The following is a 20618-nucleotide window of genomic DNA, read 5'->3' as shown; positions in this document are numbered from 1 at the left end:
TTTTTCAGTTGGATAATCATCGCTTCCACTGTGGTTACCGTTATTATTGTCTTTGATCCACTGGGAGGGAAAATGTCTCCTTATTCTACTTCTGGTACAGATCACCTGGATACTAATGATTCAAGCCAATTATTGAATGGCCTCAAGACAGCAGCAAGAAGTGTCTGGGAAACCAGGATCAAGTTAATATGCTGTTGTGTTGGGAAAGATGACCACACTCGAGTTGCTTTTTCCAGTACAGCAGAGCTTTTCTCAACCTACTTTTCAGTAAGCTGAAAGAATTTGATCTATTTTTCTCTTTTGTTTGATTAAATACTTCTAGTATTTTTCAAATTTTATCAGTTTTATATAATAGGTTATCTCACCCAGTAACAACTATTGATTCAGTATAACTATAAAGTTTTGGCCAAATTTTTCTGTTGTATGAAAATATATGTAAAGAGAAGGGATAAAATAACCAAGCTTCTAATTCTTTATTTACGTTCATGCATTCATTCAAGAAAAATCTTTTATATATATCTTTTGTTCAACTATTTGTGGGAAGAATAACTTTCTTACTTTAGGATCCCAAGATAGAAAAAGACAGTCATGTGCTGCTTGCTTTTTAATTTCATATGAAAAGAAAGAAAATAGTATATTTTGAAAGAATAGCTTGTGTTAGCTGTAGAAGTAGAGAATAGTGTTATTATAAATTTTTCCAGGGCTATTTGGGCATATTTATTTTGTTTTTACATCAAACTTGCTTTTGAAAATTTCACATAATTTGTTGTTATTTCTCTGAGAAGAACCTAGCTACTGTAGTCAGTATAAAGGAGATATCACTTCATATACATTTTTATTAGATGGAGGCAGGGAAGACAGAGAGAAATTTCTCCAAAGATCACAGAACAGCTGCCAGTAAACAGGGTTCTCATGTGCAATAATGATTCTACTGTTTTTAGATGATTCACTGTTTATCCTGTGGCCTAACTACATTCAGTAAGCCTTAGAAGCAGTAAATAAAGGAATCTATTTTCTTTCTTTCTTTTTGTTTTTTTTACTTACATTCATATTTTTTTATTTTGAGTGCCAGGGTTTTTTTCCTCCCACCTTCCAATCCCTCTCCCACCCATTGAGAAGACAGGCATTATGATACCTATTGTACATGTGGTGATACAAAACACATTTCCGTGTTAATAAATAAAGTGAACAAAATGCTTTCATCTATACTCATTGTCCATCAGTTTTCTTTCTGAATGTTTTTCATCTCAAATTTCATTTCATTTATAAATAAATAATTTTTCATCTTGAGTTCTTTGGAATTGTCAGGGATAATTTTTTGATCAGAATATTTTTCATAGCTGATTTTTGTTTCAGTATTGCTGCTACTATGCACAATGTTTTTCCTGGTTCTACCCACTTCTTTTTGCAACAGATTGTGTAAGTCTTCCCAGGTTTTTCTGAAATTGTTCCCTTTGTAATTTCTTTTTTTCCCCTCTTAATAGTATTTTATTTTTTTCCAATTGCATGTAAAAATAATTTCAACCTTCATTTTTGTAAGATTTTGAGTTCCAAATTTTTTTCTCTCCCCTGCACAAGACAGCAAGCAACCTGATTATAGATTGTATGTGTAGTCATTTTAAACATATTTTCAATTAGTCATGTTGAAAGAAAAATCAGAACAAAAGGGAAAAACCAGAAAGAAAAAAAAATAAAAATATTCTTCAATCTGCAATCAGACTCCATAGTTCTTTCTTTGGATGGCATTTTCCATCACAAATCTATTGGAATTATCTTGAATCACTATAATACTAAGAAGAGCTAAGTCTCTCATAGTTGATCATCACACAATATTGCTATTACTATGTATAGTGTTCTCTTGGTTCTGCTCACTTCATTCAACATCAGTTCATGTAAGTCTTTCCAGGTTTTTCTGAAATCAGCCTGTTCAGCATTCCTTATAGATTATACAGTGCTTTTCCATAACATTCATGTACCATGACTTTGGCCATTCCCCAATTGATGGACATCCCCTCAATTTTAAATTCCTTGCCACCACAAAAAGGGCTGCTTCAAATGTTTTTATACATGTGGGTTCTTTTTTATTTTTTATGATCACTGAGATGTAGCCTTAGTAGATTGCTGGGCTAAAAGGTATGCATAGTTGTCTAGCTTTTTGGTCTGAATTCTAAATTATTCTCCAGAATGACTGAACTAGTTCATAACCCAAATTCATACCCATAGTGCATACCCCATATTTTTCCACAACCCTCTTCATCATCTGTCTTTTTCCGTTTTTGTCATGTTAACTAATCTTATAGATGTGAGGTAGTTTCCTCATAGTTCTTTTAATTCTCATTTCTCAAATTATTAGTGATTTAGAGCATTTTTTCATGACTGTTGATAACTTTGATTTCTCCTGCAAACTGCTTGTTCATATCCTTTGGCCATTTATCAGGTGAGGAAAGGAATATTATTTTCTTAAATAGTAGCCTTGAAGTAAATTTCACATTTAGGATGCAAGAATTTGAATTTGAATACTCCTCTGCTCTAGAATTTGGAGTCCATTTCTCTTATCCTACCTCATGGTGTTTGACTTGTTTGACTGCAACTTGTTTATTTTTCAAAATACATGCAGATAGTTTTCAACATTCACTAACAAAATCTTATGTTCCAATTTTTTCTCCTTCTTTCTCCCCTCCTCTAAATAGAAGGTAATCCAATATAGGTTAAACACATATAGTTCTTCTAAACATATTTCCCTATCGGTCATGCTGTGCAAGAAAAATCAGATCAAAAGATGAAAGAAAAAAAAATGTAGCATACAAACAGTAACAGCAACAACAAAGATGAAAACCACTTTGCTTTTATGCACATTCAGTCTCCATAGTTCCCTCTGGGTGCAGATGGCTCTTTCCATTTCAAGTCTATTGGAGTTGCTTCTCACCTTGAAAAGAGCCAAGTTTATCACAGTTGATCATCACATAATCTTATTGTTGTATGTTCTCTTGGCTCTACTCACTTCACTTAGCTTCAGTTCATGTAAATCTTTCAAGGCTTTTCTGAAATCAGCCTGCTTATCATTTCTTATAGAAAGAGAGAACTATGAAGACTGAATGTGGATAGTATTTTCACTTTTTAAAATTTGTCTTTTCTTTCACATGGTTCCTTTTGATGTGATTTTTCTTGTATAACATGACTAATATGGAAATATGTTTAGAGCTCAGACAGACAAGATCTGCACAAAAAAGAAAGTTTTCTAATATAGCTCTGAAAGAAAAACTTCATTTTTATAGAAATTTACTTTAGAGTCTATTTCTATCAAAGAAAATCTTCTTTTACATTGTCTGGGTTTGCACATAGACTAAATTTGACAAGATGACTACAAAAATAGTTAAATCACTTGGTTATTAAAATAAAGATTAGGATTTTTCTGTGCTTTCCAGTCATAAGAAGATGTTCTAGATTTTTTTTGGGGGGGAAGTATTTTTACTCTATAAGATTGGATATTTCTCTTATTTTTTACTGTATGTAGAGAGGAAGATATAATTTTAAATTGTGTAGTAATTTACATGTGAATTTTAATGGCCTATTTATTCTGTAGTTTTTGTACAAAACATTTTTGTTCTGTATATGCAGGATACTGATCTCGTGCCTAGTGATATAGCTGCAGGTCTGACTCTTCTCCATCAACAGCAGGATAAGAAAATAAAGGATCCTGAGGAAGTTGTGAGTCACTCTCTAGTGGTCTCCCAGGTAAGTCCTCATTGGACAAAATAGGTTTGCAGAATAGATTTGTAAATCTGCTAAAGTTTAATAAGAAATACTTTTCTGCATTATTTCAAATGGAAAACCAAAAGAATATCTTTTGTGGTGTTTTTACTGGAATGTATTTTTATTTATTTATTTTTTATTATTATAGCTTTTTATTTACAAGATATATGCATAGGTAATTTTTCAGCATTGACAGTTGCAAATCCTTTTGTTCAAACTTTTTCCCTCCTTCCCCTCACCCCTTCCCCCAGATGGCAGGTTGACCAATACATGTTAAATATGTTAAAGTATAAGTTAAATACTATATATATATATATATATATATATATGTATATATATATATACACACACATATATACTATATATATATATGTATGTATGTATGTATATGTATGTATGTATGTATATGTATGTATGTATGTATATACATATATATGTATATATATATATATATACACACATGTCCAAACAGTTATTTTGCTGTATAAAGAGTCGGACTTTGAAATAGTGTACAATTAGCCTGTGAAGGAAATCGAAAATGCAGGCAGACAAAAATAGAGGGATTGGGAATTCTATGTAGTGGTTCATAGTCATCTCCCAGAGTTCTTTCCCGGGGTGTAGCTGGTTCAGTTCATAATTGCTCTATTAGAACTGATTTGGTTTATCTCATTGTTGAAGAGGGCCACCTCCATCAGAATTGATCATCATATAGTATTGTTGTTGAAGTATATAATGATCTTCTGGTCCCACTCATTTCCCTCAGCATCAGTTCATGTAAGTCTCTCCAGGCCTTTCTGAAATCATCCTGCTGGTCATTTCTTACAGAACAATAATATTCCATAATATTCATATATGACAATTTATTCAGCCATTCTCCAATTGATGGGCATCCACTCAGTTTCCAGTTTCTGGCCACTACAAAGAGGCCTGCCACAAACAGGGAATGTATTTTGTAAATGAAAGGTGTTATTTTGAATATTCACATATGTGTATATTTATTTATATGTATATGTAGTTTGGAAGTTTAATTTTTTTTTTAAATAAAAATTTGAAGTATGCTGTTTTCAGGTCACGCTGAATTCAGAAGGTAATTTCACTGTAATGAATGAAAGTCTAAAGGATACTTATGTGGTGTAATAGTCATCTCTTCTATTTTGATAGCTAACAGAGAAATTTCTCATTTTAATTCCCATTTAATAAGCTTCTTCCTGACATTTAAGTCTCTAATGAAACACATGTCATTGACCTATGACTGGTTTATTTGTGCTAATATATTTTTCTTGCTGGATGATGGCAGTTTTTCTTCATAGAAATGGTCTTTTGCTTTTGAAAAAGAAAATTGCACAGTCTGTGTTCATTATCTTGTTCTTCTCATGCAAGCTCAACTTTATATTTCAGTCTCCAAAAAGTAAATTTAATTGTTTAGGATAACATCCTCCCTTGCCTTTTTGTAATAAATTTGGTACTTTTGAGAAGGTTAAATTTGTTGTCATGTGGTCTAAAATCATCCCTCCTTGGATGGGTGTTCTATTCTGCTTCTCCATCTTTTCTCAGCTGCCTTGGTTATGATGTAAGAAATAACTGGAAAAGTATTGTGGATACCCTGGCTTCCTAAGCAAGCATGCCCTTGCACCTCTAATCCATTTTGCTTATTTTTCCTTAGTAGATGATAATTGAGAAATTTTCACTAATGATGTTCTAAAATAAATACATTTCTTACAGATGATTTGGTACCATTTAAGTTAAAGGGAATATAGTGTAGTAGAAAAGACAGTGAGAGTTGGAGGACCAGGGTTCTAATTCTATTTCTATTTCCATGTGCTGTTTGACTTGTTTTCTAATTTGCTTTTTAAAAAAAAAAAAAAAAAAAAAGGGGGAGGTGAGAGGTGGGAAGGGAACTGAGGGGGAGGTGTTACACCAGATGATTTCTAAAGTTCTTTCTCATTTTATCTAAAGTTCTTTCTCATTTTATCATTATATGACTGTGACTTGAGTTACTATGCTAAAAAGATGATAAAATACTTGCTTTCTCTATGCAAAGTTTATATTGCTTCTTTGGTTTATGAAATAAATATAGATGGCAAAGTGGTGAGCTATAATGCATATTTCTATAAAATGAATTCTACCAATTACATTAACTCCCAAGGCTCTAACAAAGGATCTTCTCTTAGGAAATATTTTTTGATAGTATTGAATAGTTTTGGTATGAACAAGTTAATGTAGTGACCAGTCTTAATATTGGAGCAGCTAGGTGGTGAAGTGAATAGAGTTATTACTAAGTCCAGAGTCAAAAGACTTGAGTTCAAAACCACTGTATAACCCAGAATAACTTACTTAATCTCTGCTTCAATCATAAGATTGGAGGTAATAACATTTTTACCTCCCAGTGTTATTATGTGAATCAAATGAGATAATAATTGTATATTATATAATGTTTAGCAACAGTGCCTGGCACATACAAAGTGCTATATAAATTATAGCTACAATGATGATCATTGTTATTATTATTACTTGTTTGTTAAACTCATATCCAGTTCTTCCCTTTTCTTTTTTCCCCTGAGATAATTGGAGTTAAGTGACTTGCCCAGGATCACACAGCTAGGCAGTGTTAAGTATCTGAGGCTAGGTTTGAACCCAAGTCCTCCTGACTGACTTTCAGGTCTGGTGCTCTAACCATTGCTCCACCTAGCTCTCTCCCCGCCCCCCTTCTGAAACAATGATTTTACACATCTTTGTTATCATCAGACTCTACTAGGAGCTCCTCAAGTTTGTCTCTTTCTTCTCCTTTAGTCTTGATGTAAATATAGCAAAAGAGCTAGGAAGCTGTACTATGTCTTTTAAAATAAATTTTTACTGTTATCTTTTATTTTTTACATCACCTCAATTTCTCCTTTTCTTTCCCCTCCTAGAGATCCATCTCAAATAACAAATAAATATTTTTAACTAAAAAGAGGAATGGGGGGAGGGAGGGAGAAATCAGCAAAAATAATAATAGCAGGGTGTCCTGAAAGTTTATTAAAGCCTTAATACTGTACTATATTGAGAAAATTTGAAGAAAGTATTAACCTCAATCTTTGTTTGAGGGCCATTTTACCTGTTCGTATCCTTTATGTTTTTTTAATTAGAACTTGTTATAAAACTGTCAAAATAAAACTGTAAGGGTTTGACGTCAATTCTAGGTCTTTTGTGTGTTGGCATTTTCCTCATTTGACTTAACTGAATAAGAATCTTTTTCCCCCTTTAGGAATCTGATTTGGATACAGAATTGGAAAACTGTCACCATTATGTGCAGTTTGCAGCAGCTGCTTATGGGTGGCCTCTCTATATTTATACAAATCCACTTACCGGTTGCTGCAAGATTGGTGGTGATTGGTAAGTTAGCATATTTTTGCTATTGTTGAGTTGTTTCAGTTGTGTTCATTGCTGTATGACCCCATTTGGATTTTCTTGGCAGATACTAAAGTTGATTGCCATTTTCTTATCCAGCATATTTTACAGATGAGGAACAGGGTTAAATGATTTACTCACTAATAAGCATCTGAGGTCAAATTTGAATTCAGTTCCTCCTGACGCCAAGGCCAGTCCTTTATTCGCTGGGCCATTTACCTGTTCCGGGTAACATATTCTGAGTAGTTAATTTCTACTTCCCAGATACAATTAGCTATGAAGATAATATATGTCCTTTTTTAAGGTGTCTTTTTTCACCACCACCCCTTCCCCCAGCAAAAGTATCCAATAATAGCTCATTTATAAAAATTACAGCATTTGGAACAAAACAAACTTTTGTTTAGAGACTAAGTTTCTAATGATACAAATATATCGCCTGGCGCATTTCAAGTATCCACAGCATTTCTGTACAGTATTTTCTAAATTCACAGTGCAAGAAACTATGCACCAATACAAAAAAAATCATAGATTTTAAAACATTGAAATACTAAACAAAACTTGTTGCCTATCAACATTAATACAGTTGAATGCATTTCCAAATCATCTTAAGTGGAAAAGCCACTCTATTCATGGATTCTAAAACATCCTCAAACTTTTTGCACTAATTTGCAAAATCTTGGGCTTTTCTTGTGGGCCAGTTCTGGGGATTTTGATAGCTGGCAAAGATGAAGATCTTGTATGGTCCCTACTTAAGTGAAAAATCACTAGTTCTGCTTTTCTGCTGTTAGGGAATTAAAATTGGGCTTTAAATTGTCTCCTTTTTAAGAGCATATTTATGTTCTCATTTTTATAAAACCTTTTGTTCTTAAATAATAATTGCTTTCATTTTCTAAAAGCTCATACATGTTTTAAACTTCTGAAAACTGTAAATTCCAGTTCCTTTTTTGCTTTCTTAGGCACTGGCAGTAAAGAATTATTTTCTTAATTTGTAACTCAAATTGCTTTAGTAACTTTATTTTTAACATATTTTATTAGTTGCAAAAACAGAACAGCAGAATATGAATTTATTGGAGGTGATCATCTGAATTGTCATTTTGGATCCATCCTGCACACAACTGGGCTTCAGTACAGGGATTTCATTCACATCAGCTTTCATGATAAGGTAGGCTAGCAAAACCTGGTACTAAGTTTTCTACAAAGTTTAAAATAAGATGAAATGAAAGAAGACATCAAATATACAAATAGCTCATCAACCCCTTCTTTAAAAATTTTTACTTGGCCCTGCTGTCCTGTGAATATCCAATCCTAAAACTCCTTTTAATTGGCAAACTCCTGGAAAGCATCATCTATATTCATTGCCACCATATCCTTTCACCCCATTCTTCCAACCCCATGGCTAAGTCATTTAACAACTCTGATCTTATTTCCTCATCTTAAAGTGAAGTTATTGGACTAGATCAGGGAAGGGAAACTTTTTTTCTGCTAGGATTCTTTGAGATATTTGTAACATAATTGAGGGGCCATATAAATTTATCATCTTAAAGAACTCAGCAGAAGGAGGTTGTTGTCTCCTGTAGTTATATTGGTAGGGCCAGACCAGGTGATTTCTTGGGCCTTATTCAGTCCATAGTCCAGATGTTTTCCCACCTCTGGAACAGATGATTCCTGGGGTCCTTTTCAGTTTTAAATATATGATGCTCTGATTTTTATGAAGTAGCTCCCAATTCCCCTGAAAATTCTTTCAAAGCTCACTAATGTTTTCTAAATCCATTGATATATTCTCAGTTTTTATCTTGATTCTTCCGTAGTTTTTGACATTGGCTATTTCCTTTTCTTGGATGTTGTTTTCACCTTTTTACTTTTATTGGTTTTTTTTTTTGTTGTTGTTAAAGCTATTGATTGATTGATTGATTGATTGATTTTATTAGCTTTTTATTTACAAAACATACGCATAGGGTAATTTTTCAACATTGACCCTTGCAAAACCTTCTGTTCCAAATTTTCCCCTCCTTCCCCCCACTACTTCTCCTGGATGGCAGGTAGTCCCATACATGTTAAATATGTTAAAACCAATACACACACACACACACACACACACATTTATAATTATCTTGCTGCACAGGAAAAATCAGATCAAGAAGGAAAAAAAACTGAGAAAGAAAAATGCAAAGCTTTTTATTTTTCAAAACAAATGCATAGATAATTCTGCAACATTAGCCCTTGCAAAACTTTGTGTTTCAGATTTCCCTCCCCTTCTCCCACCCCTCTCCCCTAGATGGCAAATAGTCCAATATATATTAAACATGGTAGAACTATGTTAAATCTAATATATATATTTATACAATTATCTTGTTGTACAAGAAAAATCAATCAAACCAGAAAAGAAAATGATGAAGAAAATAAAATGCAAATAAACAACAATAAGAATGAGACTACTATGTTGTGGACCACACTCAGTTCCCACAGTCCTCTCTCTGGATTTAGATGGCTCTTTTGATTACAAGACCATTGGAGCTGGTCTGAATCAACTCGTTGTTAAAGAGAGCCACGTCCATCAGAATTGATCATCGTATATAGGCTTGTTGTTGCCATATACAATGATCTTCTGGTCTTGCTCATTTCACTCAGCATCAGTTCGTGTAAGTCTCTCCAGGCTTTTCTGAAATCATCCTGCTGGTCATTTCTTACAGAACAATAATATTCCATAACATTCATATACCATAATTTATTCAGCCATTCTCCAGTTGATGGGCATCCATTCAGTTTCCAGTTTCTTGCCACTACCAAACCTTTTTACTTTTATAACACTGCTTTCTAGTCCTCCTTGTCTCCCTCTCTGATTGTTCCTTCTCAGTTTTTCTTCATTCGTTTCTTGTCTGCTTAGTGTGGGTGTCCCATAGAGTTCTTTCCTGAGCCCTCTCCTCTTCTCTTATTTGTATTCTTTCTCAGCAGCTCATTTGCTTCCATTGAATCAAGTATCATCTTCCCATATGACTCTCAGATTTATATATATCTAGATCTCCTGAACTCCAGTCTCACATTGTCAGTTGCATACTGCACATTTCCTTTTGGATGTTCTTTAGACAATTGAAACTCATTATCATTTCTCCTAAATTTCTTCTTCCAAATTTCCTTACTTATTTTAAGAATACCAGTCTTTTCAGTCACCCAAGTTTGTAACCTCAGAGTAGTATAAGACTTTTCTCTTTCCTCACAAACCCATTTGCATTTACAGTCAGTTACCAAGTCTTGTTGGTTTTTTAAACCACATCTCGTTTTTATTACCCTCTCTCTTCTCATGTGTTCACCAAACTTAATTCATGCTCTCTATATCTGATATGTTCCAACCATATTAGATTACTTACTAGCTGTTCTCCAAATATAGTATTCCATTTCTCACTTGTGTATTTTCATAAGCAGTGCTTTATATATGGAATGCATTCCTCCTCCCACTCTGAATTTTCACCTCTGAGAATTACTTTCTTATGAATTCCAAGCACATGTTGGCTCCTCCATGGAACTAACTCTCTCTGTTGTCCCCAGTGCTTTTACCTTGTATACTTGTCTGTCCCCTTCAGTAGACTCTGTAAGCTTCTTTGGAAGCAAGTATCCTTTGTATCCCTGAGTGCCCCACATATAAGTATTTAGTGATTACTTATTAAACTTCTAATGTTAATTATTATTATTACTTCTTTTTGATCCTCAGGTGTTTGAACTTCCTTTTTTAGTTGCTTTGGATCATAGGAAAGAAACTATTGTGGTAGCTGTTAGAGGAACCATGTCTCTTCAGGTAATAAGCCTTACATGTTGGGTTTGGGAATAAGAGAGACAGAGAATGGAAGGTGAATAGCAATATTCTGGATGATAAAATGTGGTAAGGCAATGGTGTTTTTATAAAACCCTTCTCTTGCAGGGGGTAAGAAGATGTTTCTTAGTGTAAAAAATGTGGAGGATACAGGAAAAATTGGGGGAATTAAAACAAGAAAATTAATTAGATACTTATGTGGAAAATTGTTGCTTTTTAACTGAAGTGATAGTAATATAGGTGAAAATTCATCTAGTCTCCCTAACTAGGACATAAGCCCTATGGGGTAAGGGCAGTGTCTTAAACATCTTTTCTGTCCCCTATAGTAGGGGTTGACGTCTATATTCTGTTGATAGGTTGGGGCTTTTAAAATATTTTTTAAATAGCTTGTGCTAAATTGTTCTAATGAATGATGACATAGAAGGTCTCAACATTTTGCCCTCCCTGACTTAGGACACATGTTACATTTACATGCTTATTATATAAAAAATTAGGGTTTTTTAATTAGACTTCTTTACTTTAGTATTGAGCTGTTTATGCAGGTAACTCAATGTAAACTTGACTGTCACAGAAAATCTGAGTTATACTCTTTTCAATGTGTTTTCTTTATAGGACATCCTCACTGATCTGTCAGCTGAGAGTGAAAGCCTGAATTTAGAATGTGAGGTGCAAGATTGTTTTGCACATAAGGTATATGCATTGTGATTTGTGGTCTGGCATATCTCTCCCATTAAAGAGATACTCAAAAGGTCAGTTTATGCAAGAATACTTGCCTCCAGCCCAAGGGGTTTTGGCTAAATTCAAATCCCCTCCTAAGGGAATGGGCACTTACCTATAGTTTATCAATTTAATTGGGCAGGGTGGAAGATGTACACAAAGGAGCAGCATCTTAGGTGATGTGTTCTAATGGCCAAAGAAATGTGTGATACTAGAGAAATACAGCAGAGTCAGTGAAAAAGTTTTGCATTTTGATGACAATAGGACCTTTCTCAGTTTTTCAGAATTATAAAATGAAACTTGAATAAAAACTATAATAGTCTTCATCTGACCCAATTTTTGTTTTCTTTTTTACTTATTTTGGAAATTTTAATTTTAATTTATGGTCATAAGAAAAAAAAAGGATAAGTAATTTTTCTTTGATTTCAAATCCTTTAAAATGTAATTTAATTGTAAAAGGGAATAAAATTATTGGTAATAAGAATGGTCAAGAAAAATTATAATTTAAGTGCCATATCTTGATGCTTAAATTAGCATCAACAATATTCAAAGTCTAACAAAATAGTTTTTCTGAACTAGTAAAGTGTATTGATGTTTTTGAATTGGAAAAAATCCATTTGTCTTTTTCTCTAGCCTTTTGAGAACTTACTTATTGGCCCTGAAATTTGTGAAAGCTTCTAAACAAAATCTCCTGGATGTTTACATGTACAGAAATTTTAAAGCAAGCTTACACATATTATAGCAAAGACATTTATTAAAATGTATGCAAAAATAGTCTTGTCTACCTAATGAAGAAAATTCCTTTGGATATCAGATCCTTGAGGTGCTTTGGTTTCAATTGTTGTTAATTTCTTATTGATTTGGATCTTTAATTAAAGGCATTACCTTTTTTTGTTACAAACTTGATAAATATTGCCCAAACCATATTTCCTCATGTTAAAAAAAAACAAAAAAAAAACAGCAAAAGAGGATTGTGTGTGAAACTTAGTTTTTTATAGTAGTGCTACCCATCCTTACCTTCTTGGTCCATATACATTTTGGAAGTTCCTTCTGATGCCATGTATGTATTTTTTCTTTCTTTCTTTCTTTCTTTCTTTCTTTCTTTCTTTCTTTCTTTCTTTCTTTCTTTCTTTTTTTTTTTTGGCTGAGGTAATTTGGGTTAAGTGACTTGCCCAGGATCACACAGCTAGGAAGTGCTAAGTGTCTGAGACTGTTGTGAGATTTAAAGTTCGAATTAGCTATCACAAATGACACGTGTTTTAGAAGCCAAATATAAAAGAACTTTAATAATAATAACTAAAAGCAGCAAAGAACAGACCTTTTGCAATAACTAAACACACTACAATTATTAATATAATAATCAGGATAGAAGAAATAGAGAAAACATCACCAATTTGAGGGAGCACCAACTCTGATTCACTATGGCTGGTTGGGGGGGGGGGGGGGGGGGGGGGGGTGGTTCTGTGTTCAGCCTATGAGTCCCGAACTGGGAACGATTCCAAGGCAGTGTGTCCTCTCCATGGATGAGACTCCAATGAGCTATCTCAGAGCAGGAGTTTTTATGGGGTTACAGACAAAAAAAGCTTTGGGCCAAGGATTTGGGCTATGAATGGACCAGGGGCTTTGGCCCACCTTCTTGGCTATTGACCATGGGAATACATACAGGTATGTTAGCTTATCAAGGAGCTAACCATGAGGGGCTGCAAGGTTGTAATTAATAAATGACATACATGGGAGATTAGCCATTTCTCCCAAGTACTGTCCTTGAGTTTCAGGAGGGGCTAGTTCCTGCAACATAGATAAGCAGCCAACGCATACATGATATATTCCTTGAGAAGTCAAAGTGAACTTTCCTTGAGAAATCAATTAAAGGACAAAGTGAATTTACTCAGAAAGAGGGAATATTCCTTCAGAGACCAGATTTGAACGTAGGTTCTCCTGACTTCAGGACTAGTGTTCTATCCACTACATTACCTAGCTGCCCTTCTTCTATGTATTTTTATTAAATGTTTTATTGATTATCTTTTCTTTCTCTTTTTCATCACTCTTACTACCCACTCTTTTATAGCTCTCCCCTTTCTCAAAGGGCTTCCTTTTAACAAATAAGTAAAATCAAGCAAAACAAAATTATACATGCAGTCATGATTGAGAAAGTGCATGAATTATTCTGTACTTGCATTCTAACACTTCCTTGCCAACTAGTAAGACCCATGCTTCATTATTAGCCTTCTGGAGTTTTGATTAGACGTTGAAATGATCAGACTTCTTAAAATTTTCATGTTTTTCCTTCATGTTATTGTCATCATATAAATTGTTCCTCTGATGTGCATATTTCATTCTAGTAGCTTATACAAGTCTTTTCAGGTTCTTTTGAATTCTCTCCCTTTTGTCATTTTTTTTTTAACACCACAAAAATATTACATTACATTAATACACTATAATTTATTCATCCCATCAAATAGGGAAGGTACCCACTTTTTTTTTTCAATTCTTTGCTACAACCAAACTATATTATTTTGATTACAATTTTTTTTTATGTGTAGGCTTTTTTCTTTTTCACTGAATGTTGATGCTCGAGAATATATAGGTCTCATCTGCAGACAGAATTTTCTATTGTCACTAGAAGTACACAGCCCTTAAGTCCAATAGCCTTGGTTCTTAAGTGGTGATTCCCTTTTTTTTGTAGTGCCTATGTTTACTATTTTTTGCAAAAAAAATGATAAAGCTATGAAAAGAACTTAAGGAGAAATCTACCACAACCTTACATTTGGGGCAGCTAGTTGGTGTAATGAATAGAGCACTAGCCCTGAAGTCAGGAGGACCTGAATTCAAATCTGGCTTCATACGCTTAACACTTCCTGGCTGTATGACCGTGGGCAAGTCATTTAACTCCAGTTGATTCAGCCAAAAAAAAACCCAAACCAAAACTTCACATTCTTTGTAGGAATTCCCATTACAACATCCTCTAAAAGTCTTACTTGAACACTTCTTGTGATGAACCCACTCTTGTTGGAGAGCTGATTTAGTATATAGACCTTACTTAGACTCAGTCTCCCTCTTGCCAATATGCAAAAGGCAATTAATGTTGTGACTGTTGATTCACTTAGAACACTATGTTTTCATTTTATCTCAAGAGTTCCATTTCCTATGTTTGTTTTCATAAGTATATATATGAAGAAACTGAGAAGATGAGAACAAAGGGTTAACAGGCTGGCTATGGAATGGATTTGAGAACATGATTTTAAAAGTTAAATCATAGCTAAATCTTGCTCCTTCCTCCTTTTCTTCCCTCTCTGGACTTCTAGGGGATTTCTCAGGCTGCCAAATATGTTTACCAAAGACTGATCAACGATGGAATTTTGAGTCAAGCATTTAGCATCGCACCTGTGAGATTTATTTATTTATTTTTCTAGAACCAGATTTCACTGAGTTCTGCTTTAGTACTAAGTTTTTTGATATAAATGTTTTATTATAGTAAAAATGTATGTATTACCTTTTCACTTAGATTCTGCTTGGTTTTCTTTTTCTTTTTTCTTTTTTTTGTGTGTGTGTGTATGTGTGTAGGAATACCAGCTTGTTTTAGTAGGTCACAGTTTGGGGGCAGGAGCAGCTTCTTTATTAGCCATCATGCTCAAAAATTCCTATCCAGAAGTCAAGTGTTATGCCTTTTCTCCCCCCAGGGGACTTCTAAGGTAATTACCTGATTTCTTAACCGTAGAAATAGACTAGTTGCTATAATCATACTAAGGTGGCTTTTTTTATCCTTGGCCTTCGTATCCAAGATGGCAATTGGATTAAAAAAAGAATCTAGTGGGGCAGTGAGAGACTTCAAATAGACTTCAGATTTGACCATACAATTCATTTCTTAATAACTGATACAATTGGTATGAGTTAAATAATCATTTTGTAAAGGAAGATGTAAATAATTGCAAATGTCTTAAGTAATTAAGTTCTACACTGAGTTTTTAATTATTCTGGTAGATGTTTAGTGAAGAAATTCTTTTTAGCTATTGTTGTTGTCAAGTAGCATATCACATTGGGCAATACATGTTATTGGAAGATAATTCAGGAGGTGTAATTAATTCATAAATTTATAGATGAAAACACTAACTAAAATGGTTAAGTTGGAAGAAACCCTTAGAGGGAGATTTTGAATTTACTTTTAATAGTTCAACATTGTTCTATCTTTTACCTTGCTTTATTGAAATATAACCGCTCCAAAATCCAGGCTATAGTATTCCTTACCTTTTCTAGCCATTTTCTCTAGTTTTTGTGGAAATTAAAATCTCAGTAATCTTATAAAATTTAAGATACGCTGTTTAGAATTCAACTAACTTTGTTTATGTATTTATTTCTTAAGCAAATCCCTTTCTGAATATTCCAAAAGCTTTGTTGTATCACTTGTTCTTGGGAAGGATGTTATTCCAAGGTAAGACTATTTATTGATTTATAATCCATGGATATACCTTTGGAACCAGGTTTTTATAGAGCCAGCTCCAGAATTCTAATTATTCTAATATTCTTTACACAGGTTAAGTGTGACCAACTTGGAAGATTTAAAGAGAAGAATACTGAGAGTGATAGCTCATTGTAATAAGCCTAAGGTAATTTGGTACTTTTAAATCTTCCTTCCTCCTACCACAACAAATATAATTGCTCATATACATATATATGTGTGTGTTTGTGTATGTGAAAGTGCTGTGATCTGAAATGATTAATATGGAATTAATTTTGGTTCATTTGTATATGTTTTGCCCTTTATGAAATAACAGCCATGTGTTATGATTAATTTGCAGGATCCAGAGTCTTCAAGAGTTTTCATATAGCTTGCTAAGTACATAAGTATTAAAGTATCTTTCTGTTTTTGGTTATAATGCAGTATAAGATCCTGTTGCGTGGATGTTGGTATGAACTATTTGGAGGGGATCCAGATAACTTCCCAACAGAGTTGGAAGGGGGAAACCAGGTAGACCTGACTCAGCCTCTACTGGGAGAGCAAAGTCTGTTGATACATGGGTCACCTTCATATAATATTTTCGATGAATCTCCTAGAGAATCCCCAACTAGGTATCCTCATCTGTATCCTCCTGGAAGAATCATCCACCTTGTTGAAGATGACAGTTCAGGAAGGTGAGTATGGAAAACAGCTTAATGAAAACATTAACTATTAATTGCCATATTCTGTTTCAGGTGGGAAAAACAAAGTAGTTATAACTGGGAAATTATATTAGATTAGCATATTCTCAGTATGTGACCTATTTGTAATAAATACACAGCTTTCCTATATTGTCTCCTCACCAAGAGCCAGGTACTTAAGACTTATTTTTGTTTTGAGGTTAGCTTTAGTTGTATTTGAATTTGTTGAGATCTTATTTTGGTTTTTTGTTTTTTAATTTTTAGGTCTTGTTGCTGTTCTACTTCCAGATATAGTGCAAAGTGGGCAACTGAAGCAGAATTCAGTAAAATTCTTATAGGCCCTAAAATGTTAACAGACCACATGCCAGACATCCTCATTAGAGCCTTAGATAGTGTAGTCTCCGAGAGAGCAACTTGTATTTCTTGTTCAACACAAGAAAATTTTAATACTAATATAGCATAACCATAGCTATTAGAAAGCAACAGTATTTTTCATTATATTTTGGATTCTTCAGCCACAAGTGACTGATTTGTATTTGAATTATTTATGAAGAAAAGTTTGGATTTTCACAACTTGGAAGTGACCAGATACTTGGGATATTGAAACTACTTTCTGAGAAAACTTCTGTTTGAGGGAGGGTAACTAGTGGAAAGATCTGTAATGTCATTTTAAATAGAATCAGGTATAAGAAGAAAGCACTGGGGGCAAGATAGTAACTAAGCACCTCTAAACAAGAAAGTAATCTCAGAAGAGCCAGCAAAATTATTTTTGAAGACTTGAAAGAGGATATGACCACTTTATCAGCCATGGAATGAATTGCTTCTCTCCATCAGCCAGCTTGGAAGGGGCTTGTTAATTGTGGCTGAAATTTAGAGCAAGTAGAAGTTGGTATCCTTATCTAAATATCTAATAGCTGTTGTCCCAAAATTTATCTGGCAGGGATTAATTACCTCAGATACACTCCTGGAACTAGCAAGACCAAACTTTTCTCAGAAGTTTAAATGTATTTGATCTTTTCTTCCCAGGCTTCCAAATATATACTTAATTTAAAATCGTGGATCAAATCATGATTTTTAATCAAAACGCAAATATATTTAACTAAGAAGAGGAAAAAAAAAATCTCCATAGGAATATGTAAAAAATTAAAAAAAAAAAAATGTGAGGCAAAATGCTGTTAGCAGCCCCTGAGATAAATATTGAACTCTTGCTGGGAATTCTTTTGGCAAGCCCCACCTTGCCACATAGTTTTGCTTAACTCCTACCCTAAAGCTGCAGTGGGAGAACAAGGAGGTAATGTAAAAAGTCGGGGAATGTTCTTCCTTCATTGTGCATTTTCTGATTTCAGCTTCTTTATGAACCTTTTCTGTTTGGATTGGCTTTTCACTTTTATGGTTGTCCTTTTCCCTCCAGAACTGATAGTTGTAAGTCTTCCCTCAAAACTTTTTTTTTTTTTAAGACGACGTATTTCCCGCCCTACTTCCCCTTTGTAGGCAAAGGATCATCAAAAACAAAAAGCACTTATACATGTCACTACAATTCTCACAGTGACTGCACTTTTCTATGGGATTTGTTTGCAAGGAGTCAGTACTAATGGTTTTACTTTGATCAAAAAGTAATCATGTTTTGCATGTGTTTATACTGTGCTATTGTAAATAGAAATAAAGTCTCAAGAATTTTTGTGAATATGATATCTTCAAAAACAGTGGTTTAAAGGCTCTAAATTTAGGAAAAGAATATTCCATCTGCATATTAGAGTGTTCCAGAAGGACAATGTTCTCATTGCAGTTTATTTATAATCTTTACCCTTCCTTTTGCTGCTTGATCCTGAAGTAAGATTTGTTCTTAAAATTTTAATATTTTTACAGATGGTTGTTTTAATACGGGGTCCTTTGTATAGATAGTAGGTCATGACTTTAAGAGTATACCAAAAGTATTGGTTGGAAGAGAATTCATGCCCAAAGAGGAATCTTCACTACAACATCTCCATTAAGTAGTCATCTATGCTTGAAGGCATTAAATGAGGAAGAATGTTTTAAAACATTCCATTTTGGGATAGATCAAAATTGTTAAAAAAAAGTTTTTCCTACTATAAATCAACAAGTTCTTATTAAGCACCTATTATATGTCCCAGATGCTGCAATGCACAGAAAATGCAAAGACAAAAATGAAAGAATTCATTCCCTCAAGGAATTTACATTCTAATAGGCCTTCTTACTTCTGGATTAGTTTTAAGTTCTACACTAGTAGGCCAAACAATTTCAAGAAGGGGAATTGAGATCAGGTTATGAAGGCTTTTATAAACAAGCGTTTATATTTTATCAACTTAGAGGCCACTTGAATGTTAATAGGGGGTGGCCTGATTAGACCTGCAATTAAGAAAAATCACTTCGATAGCTTTGTAGAGAATGGGTAGAACAGGAAGAGATTTGAAAAAAACCAGTCAGGCTGTTAGAATAATCTGAGCTGGTGAGCCCGAGCTAGGGTGATGGTTCTGTGAATAGAAAATGATTGGATTTGTGGGGTTAATGACATTGAGGGAGAGTTGATGTCTTGGGAAGAAGAAATGGAATGGGTACAGGTGTGAACATAGGTTGAGCTAACAGTCAATTTCGAAAGAAATTCCCAATATGATGTAAGGAGATAAGATGAAGGGGAAAAAAAAAAAACTTGTTCTCCATGTTCAAAATAAATAAGTTTATCCATACTTTGTTAACAACTGGTAAACTACAAAAATTAAAATTGATAAGGTCTATCCGTCAAAATAATGCTAAGGTTTGCTTCACTTTATTGGTGAGACAGTACCATGGGAGTGGGGATGGTATTATTTGTTGGGAAGCAAATGATATCAAAACATAATGTAACTCTCCCCTCTCCCAAAAAAATATAGGAGTTTAGATTCTACACTTGGTTTTATTAGTGTTTTGGTACTAGTATGAACTAGTATCTTGGATATCCCTTGGCCAAGCAAAAAAAAGAAATAGTTTTGAGTTTCCTTATCCATATGGTTTTAACAGCAGTGTTCCTTGCTCTGGATACTGTACTTAAAACATACTTCCAAAAAGTCTGAGGCCAGATTTGAACTCGGGTCCTCCTGACTTCAGGACTGGTGCTCTACCCACAGGAACACCCTGTTTTACTGTACTCGTATCATAGTGAATAGATGATATCAGGCCTGAGTCAGAATGACTGACTGGGACAGTGGTGGCCAAATCACAACTCTTAGTTCCCTGGCAGTACTTAAGACTTAAGAGTCTATATGCTTACAGAAGTAACAAATGTGTATTGGTGATAGAAGTTTCCCTGCCAGTAGTGACAAACGTCTGCTGTCTGAGCTGAGCAAGTGCTCTACCTGGAAGTTATATTGAATGCTGAGGTTATGAATCCAGGTTGAATTAAGATATTTTCCAATATAAATTGGATAGTAATCGCTATATATTAGCGATTAATTAAAGTTAGATAGATGAGATCAGTCTCTTCATTTTGCAAATGAGAAAATTGAGGCCCATGTAATCTTGAGTGATTTGCCCCCAGTCACATGACTAGGATTTGAATTCACCTCTTCCTGACTCCACGTCCCCAACTTATTATACCATACTGCCTTCGTGGATGATAGGAAGAGAGATGGAGATGGAATTCTTAAGTTGTAAAGTAAAACTACTTTGTGAGTCTTCTGGACAGAGAATTCACAAATGGGGCAGCTGGATGACAAAATGGATGGAGAACTGGCCCTAAAGTCAGGACTCAAGTCCAAATGCAACCTCAGACACTACACTTTCTAGAGACTCTACTCCGGGAAGGATGGAATGGGAAACTTAAAGG

General features: G+C 34.1%; 1 protein-coding gene across 2 annotated transcripts in view; it reads left to right on the top strand.

Moving 5' to 3' along the window:
- DAGLB (diacylglycerol lipase beta) overlaps positions 1 to 18484 on the top strand; it is a 43592-nt gene extending 25108 nt beyond the window's left edge. For both annotated transcript variants that reach the window (XM_003761480.4, XM_031941898.1), the window contains 12 exons: positions 9 to 267; positions 3619 to 3735; positions 6998 to 7125; positions 8176 to 8302; positions 10847 to 10930; positions 11558 to 11635; positions 14968 to 15048; positions 15227 to 15354; positions 16023 to 16091; positions 16194 to 16266; positions 16542 to 16792; positions 17063 to 18484. In XM_003761480.4, coding sequence (XP_003761528.1) covers positions 9 to 267; positions 3619 to 3735; positions 6998 to 7125; positions 8176 to 8302; positions 10847 to 10930; positions 11558 to 11635; positions 14968 to 15048; positions 15227 to 15354; positions 16023 to 16091; positions 16194 to 16266; positions 16542 to 16792; positions 17063 to 17261 — 1594 coding nt within the window. In that variant the 3' untranslated portion in view covers positions 17262 to 18484. The remainder of the gene's footprint in view (positions 1 to 8; positions 268 to 3618; positions 3736 to 6997; positions 7126 to 8175; positions 8303 to 10846; positions 10931 to 11557; positions 11636 to 14967; positions 15049 to 15226; positions 15355 to 16022; positions 16092 to 16193; positions 16267 to 16541; positions 16793 to 17062) is intronic.
- Positions 18485 to 20618: the final 2134 nt, after the last annotated feature.

Source organism: Sarcophilus harrisii, chromosome 1 (genome assembly GCF_902635505.1).
Source record: "Sarcophilus harrisii chromosome 1, mSarHar1.11, whole genome shotgun sequence".
NCBI lineage: Eukaryota > Metazoa > Chordata > Mammalia > Dasyuromorphia > Dasyuridae > Sarcophilus > Sarcophilus harrisii.
Note: the sequence above shows the minus strand (reverse complement) of the source record. Positions and strands in the feature narration are given on the sequence as shown.